The sequence below is a fragment of the Medicago sativa genome, chromosome 8 (genome assembly GCF_051527215.1).
Source record: "Medicago sativa cultivar Bolivia chromosome 8, Bolivia_mono, whole genome shotgun sequence".
Classification (NCBI taxonomy): Eukaryota; Viridiplantae; Streptophyta; class Magnoliopsida; order Fabales; family Fabaceae; genus Medicago; species Medicago sativa.
This window is the reverse complement of record NC_140756.1, coordinates 86,606,437-86,617,416: the sequence shown is the minus strand read 5'-3', so window position 1 is coordinate 86,617,416 and position 10,980 is coordinate 86,606,437. Positions and strand designations below refer to the sequence as shown.

General features: G+C 37.2%; 2 protein-coding genes and 1 pseudogene across 2 annotated transcripts; all 3 read right to left on the bottom strand.

The window, feature by feature from the left end:
• Positions 1 to 2,537: 2,537 nt before the first annotated feature.
• LOC146902726 (cell wall / vacuolar inhibitor of fructosidase 1-like) lies at positions 2,538 to 3,366 on the bottom strand (annotated as a pseudogene).
• Positions 3,367 to 5,928: 2,562 nt separating this feature from the next.
• Positions 5,929 to 9,288, bottom strand: LOC146902725 (uncharacterized). Its single transcript, XM_085737162.1, has 2 exons — positions 7,473 to 9,288; positions 5,929 to 7,409 (listed from the first exon to the last, which is right to left on the bottom strand). Exons 1-2 carry the CDS (start codon positions 9,286 to 9,288, stop codon positions 5,929 to 5,931), a joined length of 3,297 nt encoding a protein of 1,098 aa, XP_085593288.1.
• Positions 9,289 to 9,386: 98 nt separating this feature from the next.
• On the bottom strand, positions 9,387 to 10,566 carry LOC146902724 (uncharacterized). Its single transcript, XM_085737161.1, has 2 exons — positions 9,750 to 10,566; positions 9,387 to 9,640 (listed from the first exon to the last, which is right to left on the bottom strand). The coding sequence occupies exons 1-2, from the start codon at positions 10,564 to 10,566 to the stop codon at positions 9,387 to 9,389; spliced, it is 1,071 nt and encodes a 356-aa protein (XP_085593287.1).
• Between the last annotated feature and the right edge of the window lie 414 nt (positions 10,567 to 10,980).

The following is a 10,980-nucleotide window of genomic DNA, read 5'->3' as shown; positions in this document are numbered from 1 at the left end:
ATCCGATTCTAAAATCATGACGTTTCGCAAGCGTATCATCAACAAGATGAATAATTCTTAGATAGTCATAAACACAATAATACACATTAACCAATGTTTTCAACAATAATAACAATGAATTGATTTTTTTTCTTTTTACTTATTTTCATTTGCATGTGTGTCTAAACCAATTATATTTGTGGTTGTGACAACCACACAATAATTGCTCCAACATGATTTACTTGTTTGGTTATAAAACTAATGTTATAGTTGTCTTTGTGAGTATAACTATGTTGGCAGAAACAGTGCATTATAATATGTCCGGGCTGGAGTTTGGATACACGTAACTTATTTGCCTTAAATGATAAATTTTTTTTTTTTTGAGCAACTTAAATGATAAATTTTAGTCACTAGAATATTTGACAAAAAAAAGTCTAATGTTATAGTTTTGAGAAAAATGCAACAAGACATCATAACATAATAAATTAAAAAGGTTTAAGTGTATTTTTGTCTCCCTAATAAAAAAATATCAATTTAACCCCCTAACTTCACAACACGTTGCGAAGCGCAAAAAAAAATAACAATTTTGACTCTCTATCTTTTAAAAAGAAAGCACTTTTGACCCGTTATCTTTAAAAAAATAGCAATTTTGGTCTCCTATTTTAAGATATGTGTCGTCTTCTCGCAGTCTTGCACCATTTTGTAAAGTTAGGAGACTAAAATGTTATTTTTTATTAGGAGGTCAAAATCACAACTTTTTAAAAGTTAAGGGGAAAAAGTACCCTTAAACCATAAAAAAAAGAGAAATGATATTCTAACAACTATTTTGTGACAACTTATGTGACAACTTTATCTCTCATACTCACATTATCTTTTTACTTTCTCTCTCTATTGTTTTGGTTTCCGTGTCACTATCTACTTTTCTTTTGAAAATTGGTGGTTGTCACAAAAGTTGTTGATTTTTGGTTGTTAGAATATCATTGCTCTAAAAAAAAACTCAGTCATGTCTCGTACTTAATGTCACAACTAGCGACTTATAATTCATTTTTTAAGCTAGTTTTACTATCTTGAAAGGCTTTTCTTTTGATTTTTCCTTGATGTTGTTTATTGGGTCTGGTTCTTTGTGGTGGTTGTTTATCAATTCCATCTCTATTACGAACTCTCTCAAAAAAAAAATCTCTATTACGAACTGCACATTAGATTTTCGTCTCATACGGCTCATCGTGCATAAATCGATCAAAAAATAAGTAACCGATCAAATGACAATAATTAAACTAAGATACAATAAACCCCTTATTTTAAGAGTAATGATATTTTGACATTCATTTGATGACAACTTTGTTGACAACCTTGTTTTTCTCACTTTTTATTGGTCAAAAACAATGGAGAGAGAAAAACAGCGGCGAAGCTCGCAAAAAATTTATGCAGGGGCCAACTATAAAGAAGGATTTTTTTGAAAACAGACGTATTAAATTTAAGGATAAAACATATTTTTAGTCCCATAAATTATAATTTTTTAGGTTTAGTCCTTAAAAAAATTATTCAATTTTTTCTCAGTTTTTTAAAATTTTACAAAAAAAGTGTTTTTAGTCTTGAATTTAATCTCTAACAAAAAACTAAGGACTAAAATTAACAAATCTTAGAAACTTAACATAAAAATCGCTATTTTAAAATGTTGGGCAAAATGCATTTGAAGAACCCAATTTCATCAACTGTCTGCTTAATAATAGATTAATAATGTCTTTTCAAATATAAATAAATAAGTTATTTGCAAGAAACTCATTGTCCATTTAATTTGTCTATGACTATTGTCATTGATAGTTTTTATTGTTGAAAAAGGTTTCTCTATTGTTGTTATTGAGACCGAAAGTATCAAACGAATACAAATAAATCTATCAATTTGGTAGTAGTTTTTTTACTTTATTATTTATGCTAACTTTTGCAACTAATTTTGTTTGGGGTAGCTCAATATTTATTATTTGGGGTAGCCGGATATAAATACATACCGACTAATTCAAGAATAATATTTTTTTTGGGGTAGCCAAGGCTACCCCTCCCATATGAAGGGCTACGCCCCTGGAGAAAAAGGAAGAGAGAGGAAACAATATCATGTGAGTATGAGAGAGAAAGTTGTCCAAAAGTTGTCAAAAAATGGTTGTCAAAATATCATTTCTCTTATTTTAATTGCATAAACCCCTTATTCTTCCCAATTATCATTTCTTCCTCCTTATAAACACAAGAACCTGGTTATATTTAAAATTCACTTTTATCCTTCATTCATCTAAAAATGAACAAATAAGATGCATCAAGTTGGACATAAGAGTTTGCTCAAAAAAAAAAAAAAAAGTTGGACATAAGAGTAATGTGCACCATCACACCCTTCTCACTGAGAGGTTCTTATTAACTTTGAAGACGGGAAAATGAGATTGATGTAAGAGTAATACATTGCCAAACATTTAAAGTGAAAATCGTAATCATCAAATCACGATGCTTAAGGGATCAAAAAGGGAATTGTGTCAAATAGAAAATAACTTGACAAGATGTTTGCAATTTTTCAATTTATGCAACAATTTGAACAATAGCTCCAAAAAAAAAATCATTTAATAATACTATGTACATCATTGTTACAACAAACACAAAATATATACATCATTGTCTAAAAGGCTTGATCACCATTGTAGGGGGGAGAAAAAAAACATAAAAACACATTCATTTGGAGGTCTATGGCTTATGATTATACAATCTAAATATGCATATAATACAAAACCTTTGAATTAGTAATTTTAATAAGCAGAGGGTAGGTGGTTTTGTAAAATCAATTTGTTAACAATGGATGTAGCAATAATACATAGGTTTGTACGTATCGGTTTGTATCCTTTAAGGGCTTCGTAGACGAATTTTTGAATTTATTTTCACATGTATGAGCTTGTATGCTAGCAGCATAAACCCTTTGTTTAACAATCTTATAATCACATTTTTCCAAAGCATTTAAAGCCTCTCGCAGATGTACATTCACTATCATGTTGTATAAAGCAATACAATCCTTCATGGCCCTTTTTTGTTCTAGTCCATTTGTTTGTATATAACCCTTTTGTGCATGCTCCAATGTTAAAGAGGCATTAGCCTTGACAATCTCAAGGGTAAGACGAGCAAATCCAGCAATATCTTCTTTAGATCTATGGTTAATTGATGATCGTAAAGTCATTGTGCAAAGGTGGTAATGATGTGATTGGCGACATATTTGCTCTAACAAGCTAGTGTGTGATAGAGTAGATTGAACCGATGGGATCTGTACGATGAATGTGACCATCTGAAGAAAAATTGTTGTTGAAAAAATCGTGTGCTTCATTTTCTTCATATGTTTCTTTTAAGAATCTGGAAGGGTAATTAAATTGATTCAATAATTACACAAAGTTGGATGCAATGGGTTTTATATGGTGGAATGACACCAATGATTTTTGTACCATTTTTAGAAAAAATATCATGACGCTTTCCCTTGTAGTCGCTAATGAGGTGAAATCTTTGAGGTAAAAAAGGTCACAGGTGGCATTTAGGGTGGGTAAGGGAAAGATTTTCCCACTACAGGAAAGTTGATTTTAGTCATTAGATTAAAGAGGTGCATTGTTTTTATCATGGTCTAACCATATTACATTATTTTCTTCCCCAACCATTCTCTCACCTTCGTGTCTCTCAGTCTCACCCACTCCACCACTAGCATCAACCTCCTTCAAACAAACCAATTTCAATGAAGAACCAACAAGAAGATATTTACATCAATTAACGTAATAATTGGGTTCAATTTTTAATCTTTAGAATCATTTAGGTATATTGTGTTCATCTTCACTAGTACTAGTAGGCTGGAATTACTAATTTTCTAGTTTTCTTTCAATGAATCATTCATCTTAAGAATTTTCAATTGGGTTTCTTACAAAAATCCCAAATTTTCAAGATTTTTCATTTATCAATATTAGAACCCATAAACTAATTTTCTTTCATTTTTTCAATACGACAAAAAAGTAGAACTCGGAAAGAAGAAAACCTGAAAGATCCAATGAAGCATGGTAAAATAAAATAAAAAAACCCAATTAAAATTTGTATGATGAATTATGAAAATGGATATCTCGATTGTTGTTGAGGAACCTTGAAGCCATTACAAGTTGACTTGAATTGCATTTAAAACCATAAACTATTGTTGAGGAACCTTGAAGCCAGTAAGAAAAAAACAGTGTTGATTTTTCAGATTTGGAAGAATTGTTTTGTGAATCTAGGTATGACTGTTATAATCCGTGATTTTCGTTTCGTGAAAATAAATGAAATGGAAGAAGAAATAAATTCATACTAGTGGTGGTGAATCAATATGACTTGGGTTTCTTGAGGAACAACGGATTAGCGGTAGTCATAGTGGTACTGTTCTTGAGGGTACAGAGAGGAGGAAGTGAGAGAGAAAATGAGCAAGATATGATACTGAGAGACCAAGGTAAGACTGTGTTCTTAATTACATCTAATGGTTAGAATCAACTTTCTCATGGTGGGAAAATCTTTCCCCTACCCACCCTAAATGCCACCAAGGTCACAAGTTTATATTTATATGTGTATATCGGTGGGATTTAGTATGGGAAAGTGGAGTTTTTTCCCATGATGGGAAAGTTGCACAACAGCCATTGATTTAATATTATTTTATTTGGATGGTTGAGATGAAAGACTTGTAAATTGTTGCAACTTGTTGTTGGACATTGTGTAAGAAAAAATCCGGCCCCACTAATTAATTAAATAATATTAATATATTATAGCATTTGTTTGTTGTCTTGTTTTTTCTTTTTTTAAAAAAAAAAATTAATGGGCATTAGCAATTTGGTTTGAACATATTGTTTATAACTCAAAATTTCGCGACTAAATATAGACCCCATATGGTATTAGAATGCTGCCACATTAAATTGAATTAGAGAATGAAAGGTAGTGATAAATTTTCTAAATTTGATTAAAAATATATATAATGTGTGGCATAAAATTAAATCACGTGTACTATTCTATGTGACATAAAATTAATTTTGTTCTTTAAAAAAAATGTTGTTGACATTAAATATGGGTGTCGTAAATTAATTTGTTTATATAAAATTATATACAAATTGGACTGTGTAACTATTGTTGTAGTACACAATATTAAACCACTTAGTATTTTTGGAAAATTAGGGGGGGTTTATACAACTTAATGTGTAACTATTGTTGTAGTACACAATATTAAACCACTTATATACAACTTTTTTTTTTTTGAAGTGAAAACAACTTTCATTAAACAAAAGCTGGAACACAACCATCATGATTACAAGGCACGACATTAACAGCCAAATTAACAGAGGACAAAAGGTTATTAAGAGCTACCCCATGCCAAGTTCTATCACCCACAATCTTAGCCAAAGAAGCCAAATTATGGGCATCACAGTTGTGATTCCTACTAACAAACATAACAGAAACATCTAACATAGTAGACATAAGGTCCCTACAATCCTGGACTATGAAGTTAATGGCTGCAAACGTTGATCTTCCATTGACAGCATTGACAACGTTGCTTGCATCAGAGAAAAAGGTAGCAGAGGTAATGCCTTGTGCGCTAGCGACTTGAATGGCCCATCTCACCCCCAACGCTTCAGCCGTAAGAGGATCCACAGATATGTTATCTCTTTTACACATGCTCAGCACAGTTTCACCCACCTGATTTTTTACAATCAGGCCCCATCCCGTTGTTCCCCCATTACCGCAACCAGCGTCCACAAAGATAGAGAACAAAGTTGAATTTGTTGGATTGGAGGGGTTAACCTCTGCTCTTGTAGCACATCTTCTAGGATTGGCCTCATTGTATTCATGGACATAGCTCATGGCCTCAGCAGCCAGCCGAGAAGGATTCAGAGGAAGCCCTTTGAAAACTGATGAATTTCTTGCAGTCCAGAATTTTCACAAAAGAGTGCAGAAAAACTGAACACCTAAAGGGTCTTTGCATGTGAACCATTTCAACAGCCAGTCATGTAACTCAATCTGCCCCGGAATATGGGAACCAAGATGGGATGCAAACAAAGACAGTTGAAAGAGATCACAGTTAAGGAACAAATGCTTCACAGATTCAGCTTCTCTGTGGCACAGTGGGCATTGAAGATCAAGAGTGATACCTTTCTTTTGGAGATTTGTTCTGGTTGGCAGGATGTCTTTTGCAAGGCGCCACATGAAGTTTTTGATTTTGTTGGGGATAGGTGCACGCCAAATCTCTTTCCAAAGCTGATTTCTTTGTGGATAAGAAGGCCCTGGTAGCATTCTGGACTTTTCATCACAAAGGATATGGTATGCCGAACGGACCGAGTACATTTCATCTTTCTCACACTTCCAAACCAGAGAATCTGAAGGGAGTCTCAAGGACAGGGGAATACTTACAATCTGTTGAGCTACATCCCTTTCAAAACAAGAGAATATTAGATCCATGTTCCATTGCTTTGTATCCTCATCAATTAAATCTGACACAAGGGCATTTGCATTTAGTGGAGTGTGTGGGTTGTCAAATTCAAGACGGTGTTGGTCCGGAATCCACTTGTCCCTCCAAATCCTCACTTTCCTGCCGTTTCCAATCTTCCAAAGGCCCCCTTTATCAACCAACTCACGGGCACTCAGAATACTTCTCCATGCAAAACTCGGTTGATATCCTTCCTTTGCTGTCATAAAATCGCCGTTTGGATAGTATCTGCTCTTAAAGATTTTTTCCAGCAAGGATGTTTCACCAGAAACTAGTCTCCAGCAATGTTTCCCTAACAGAGCTTTATTGAACTCACCCATGCCTCTGAATCCCATGCCACCATCCACCTTGGCTTTGGAGAGCCGCTCCCAACTCATCCAATGAATCTTTCTCTGCTCCACGTTTGATCCCCACCAGAATTTTGCAAGCATAGAGTCAATATCCTTACAGCATCCGACAGGCAGCCGATAACAACTGAGGATGTAATTTGGGATTGCTTGTGCTACTGCCTTAATGAGAGTTTCCTTGCTAGCTCTAGATAAGAACCTCTCCTTCCATCCCTTAACCTTCTTCCAAACTCGGTCCATGACAGCGGAAAAGATTACCTTCTTTGATCTTCCAAAAGGAATAGGAAAACCAAGGTATCTCGACTGAGCCTCTACTGCCTTTGCTCCCATCATATTGCAGATCATATTTTTATCTTCTGAATGCACGTTTCGGCTAAAGGAGGCTTCAGACTTGTCAAGGTTAACAACCTGTCCCGATGCTTGTTGATAAGTTGCAAGGATGTTCAGAATTTTGGATGCTTCATGGGAATTTGCTCTAGAGAAAAGGAGGTTGTCATCTGCAAAGAACAAATGGGACAGCTGGGGGGCTGATCTCGCCACCTTAATCCCATGAATCTCCTTTGTGGAAGCTGCTTTGTGAATTAAACCTGAAAGCACATCAGCACACACAATAAATAAATAAGGTGAGAGTGGGTCGCCTTGTCACAAACCCCTTTCAGGCGTAAAAGATTTGCTAGGCTGACCATTAATCAATATCTGGTAAGAAACAGATGAAATGCATCTCCAAATAAGATCCACAATCTTCACATGGTACCCCATAGAGATGAGAGCTTGGTACACGAATTGCCATTCTACCCGATCATAAGCCTTTGACATATCGAGCTTGAGAGCCATAACACCCTTTTTCCCCTTCCGCTTCTTCTTCAACCAGTGAAAACACTCCATAGCTATAAGAGCATTATCAGTTATCAACCTTCCTTGAACAAATGCACTTTGCTCTATATCAATGACATCTCCTAAAGTGTGTTTCAGCCTATTTGCAATAGCTTTCGTCACAATCTTCATCACCACATTACAGAGACTTATTGGTCTGAAGTCTTTTGGAGTTGACGGATTTTTACCCTTCGGAATCAGAACCAAGAAAGTCTTGTTTATGTCATGGGGCTGTTCACCGTTATTCAGAATGCTGAGAGCTAAATCCTGGACCTCCCTCCCCACAATATGCCAGTACTTTTGGAAGAAAAGAGCAGGTAGCCCATCAGGGCCAGGAGCCTTCAAGGGATGCATCTGGTTAATGGCTTCGGTAATCTCCTCCCGGGTAAAGTCCCTTTCGCACCAGTGTCTGTGGGCATCAGAGAGCTTTCCTTTTACCACCTCACATGTTTCTTCGATGTTTGATGGGTTTGAAGAGGAGAAAAGTTCATCAAAGTAATTAATGAGCACTCTTTCAACTTGTTCTTCTCCCTTCCACCAGACTCCATTCTCATGCTTAATCTTCTTAATGTTGTTCACCTTAGCCCTTTGGTTTGCTTTGTTGTGGAAGAATTTTGTGTTACGGTCTCCATCTTTCAACCACACGGCCCTACTCCTTTGTCTCCACATAGTTTCTTGTTTCTTGAGTAGTTCCTCGTAATCCTTTTGCAGTGCTTTGTACCTCCTCTGGTCTTCAACAGATTCAGACCACAGAGCTTGATCCTTTAATCTCTCCTCTATCCTGATAATGTCTTTCTTTATCTCCCCCAGGTTGTGGTCACCAAAAGCACTCCCCAAGTATTTAATGTTGTCAAGTTTCTGAATGCAATGAGTAGGAGTGCGCCCCCAATTCTGTCTCACCAGATCTTCACACTTAGTCTCTTTGGTCCAACTCTCTTCAAAGCGGAATACTCTCTTTCTTCCATTGTTTTGTTGAGGAGCGTGCTCTAGACAGATGAGAATGGCTGCATGATCCGACCCAAACCTAGGCAGATGGCACACTTTGACAGGAGAAAACCGGTTCACAAATTCCTCGTTCCCAAGAGCCCTGTCGAGTCGGCACTGAATATTGTCCTCTTCTTCACGCCCATTTGACCATGTGAATTGGTAGCCTTCAAAACCAAGATCAAATAGGTTCCAATCTGCCACTACTTGTCTTCCCAAAGCTAGTTGAGTTTGACTTCTAACATTACCCCCTTTTTTCTCATGAGAATCTAGTATATCATTAAGATCCCCACAACACAGCCACTTCCCCGCAACTTGTCTTGCCAAAGAGTCAATTAAGAGCCACGTTTTCCTTTTGTGTTGTTCCTCCGGAAAACCATAAATACAGGACAGCCCCCAAGGCACACCAGTTTCCTCATCATCACACATACCATGGATATGGTTTAAAGAGTAAGAGTTGACAGCAATATGAATGTGCTCCATCCACATTAGAGATAAGCCCCCTGCTCTTTCACGCCCTGTGCCTCTACAGTCAACAGACAAACAATTTTTGAAACCCATCTTTATTCTAACACTTTCAACTTCAGTAGCTTTTAATCTTGTCTCCATTAAGAAGACTATTTGGGGGTTTTCAATACGGGTGAGCCTTAACAAGGCTCAAACTGCCTGGGGACTCCCTAACCCCCGACAGTTCCAACTTAGGATTTTCATTGTTCTTGGCGGTGTTGGTCATCCAACACCACCGTTCCTGATGATTCAATTGGGTCCTCCATTGTCACATCCCTTCTGTTTCTTTTGTCCATTCCCCAACCAACCTCAAACTTCCCTTCAGTCACCACTACCTCCACAAGTGAGCGCTTACCCAACTCCTTAACAACAGTTTTTGCAGCTTTACGGTTCTGAGGCTTTGTAGATTTCTGTCTCACCCACTTCTTACCATTGCCTTCCTTGCCTTTCTTTCCTGCATCAGCTTTTTTTGAGAGAGAAGATATGGACACTGCTCCTAAAGACTCTGCAACACCTTCAACTTCATTCTTCCTCCCTTTTCATTGCAGTTCCAGAATTCTGACCTTTGCTATTGCTGTGTGAGGGAAAGAGGTTTTTGCTGCAGGCACTAGAACTTGATTCCTTACTCGCCTCATATGTAACTTTTGGGAGAGGTGACGCCCTAAGCCAGGGGCCATAAGCTTGGTCTTTTTCCTCGAGTTCGCTGAAGCCATCAGTATCAGGGTTTTCACCCTCTTCACAATCACGCATCTGGTGTCCTATCCTCCCACAAGCAAAACAAAAATTTGGCAATCTTTCATACTTGTAGTCAACCCATATGTCCTTCCCTTGAAAGTGAAGCTTTGAACCCCTCTTTAAAGGCTTAGTGAGGTTTATAGAGGCTCTGAGTCGTAGAAATTTTCCCATCCTGTTAATTTCCTTCAAGTCCATCTCCTCAAACATACCAATACTGTTACCCAGTTTCTTCGCTATGCCCTCAGATCGGAGCTTCAACGGGAGATCATAGACACGAACCCAGCAGGAGGCTCTGTCCATTGCTAACTCAGATGGTTGTTCATTCCCAGAGATTCGATTGAGAATGAGTAAGTTCCTGTCAAAACTCCATGGGCCATTTTTCCATACCTGTTCTGCCTCCCTCTTCGATGTAAACTTGAACAGGAACATGTTCTTGTTTAAATCCTGTATTTCTATCGGGTTCCTTACTCTCCATGCTTGAATCATGGTTTGTTTGAAGGCTCTTATGTTGAAAGGTCCCTCTGTCCAGAGCTTCCCCACAAGGGTGCGAGAGAAGCTTTCATCATCATTGCACATCTCATCAGCTTCCACCGTAATTGTTTCATCTTCTTCATCAATAGGTTGCTTCGATTTTTGTCTCTCCATGGCTCGGTGGGATAGTGTTCACGATCTGTAAGAAGTTATTAGAACAAGAGAGAATGAAAGAAAACCAGCAGAGATCTGGGGGAAACTAGTAGGTCCACTAGGGGAAGAGCCAAAACGTGATGGGGAGGACCAGATCTAAAACTGGGGAGAGATCCAGGAGGACCTGGGGGCAGCCACCACGTAACCCTAGCAGAGCTCAGGTTGGGGGAAAAAGTTTTTTATGTTTATGAACAACTTCAATAGATAGAAACAAGGTGAAACAACACTTTGTCTATAGTGAAAAGTGTAACACCCCGTTTTCCCAACATAAAAATTTCATTTAAAATCAGAGTATTTTGATCACAACGGAATGTCACATACTTCATTTAAATCATAAAATGGATAATAGTAATAATCCTTCAAATTCAACATCAT

What these genes read in the sequence shown, in the direction of transcription:
- LOC146902725 (XM_085737162.1), bottom strand. Translation starts at nt 9,288, where the DNA reads ATGGAGACAAGATTAAAAGCTACTGAAGTTGAAAGTGTTAGAATAAAG. An exon ending in ATCTTTTACGCCTGAAAGGG is followed by an intron (nt 7,410 to 7,472) that starts GTTTGTGACAAG and finishes ATGTGCTTTCAG; the next exon opens with GTTTAATTCACAAAGCAGCT.
- LOC146902724 (XM_085737161.1), bottom strand. Translation starts at nt 10,566, where the DNA reads ATGGAGAGACAAAAATCGAAGCAACCTATTGATGAAGAAGATGAAACA. An exon ending in CTCACACAGCAATAGCAAAG is followed by an intron (nt 9,641 to 9,749) that starts GTCAGAATTCTG and finishes AAGCTGATGCAG; the next exon opens with GAAAGAAAGGCAAGGAAGGC.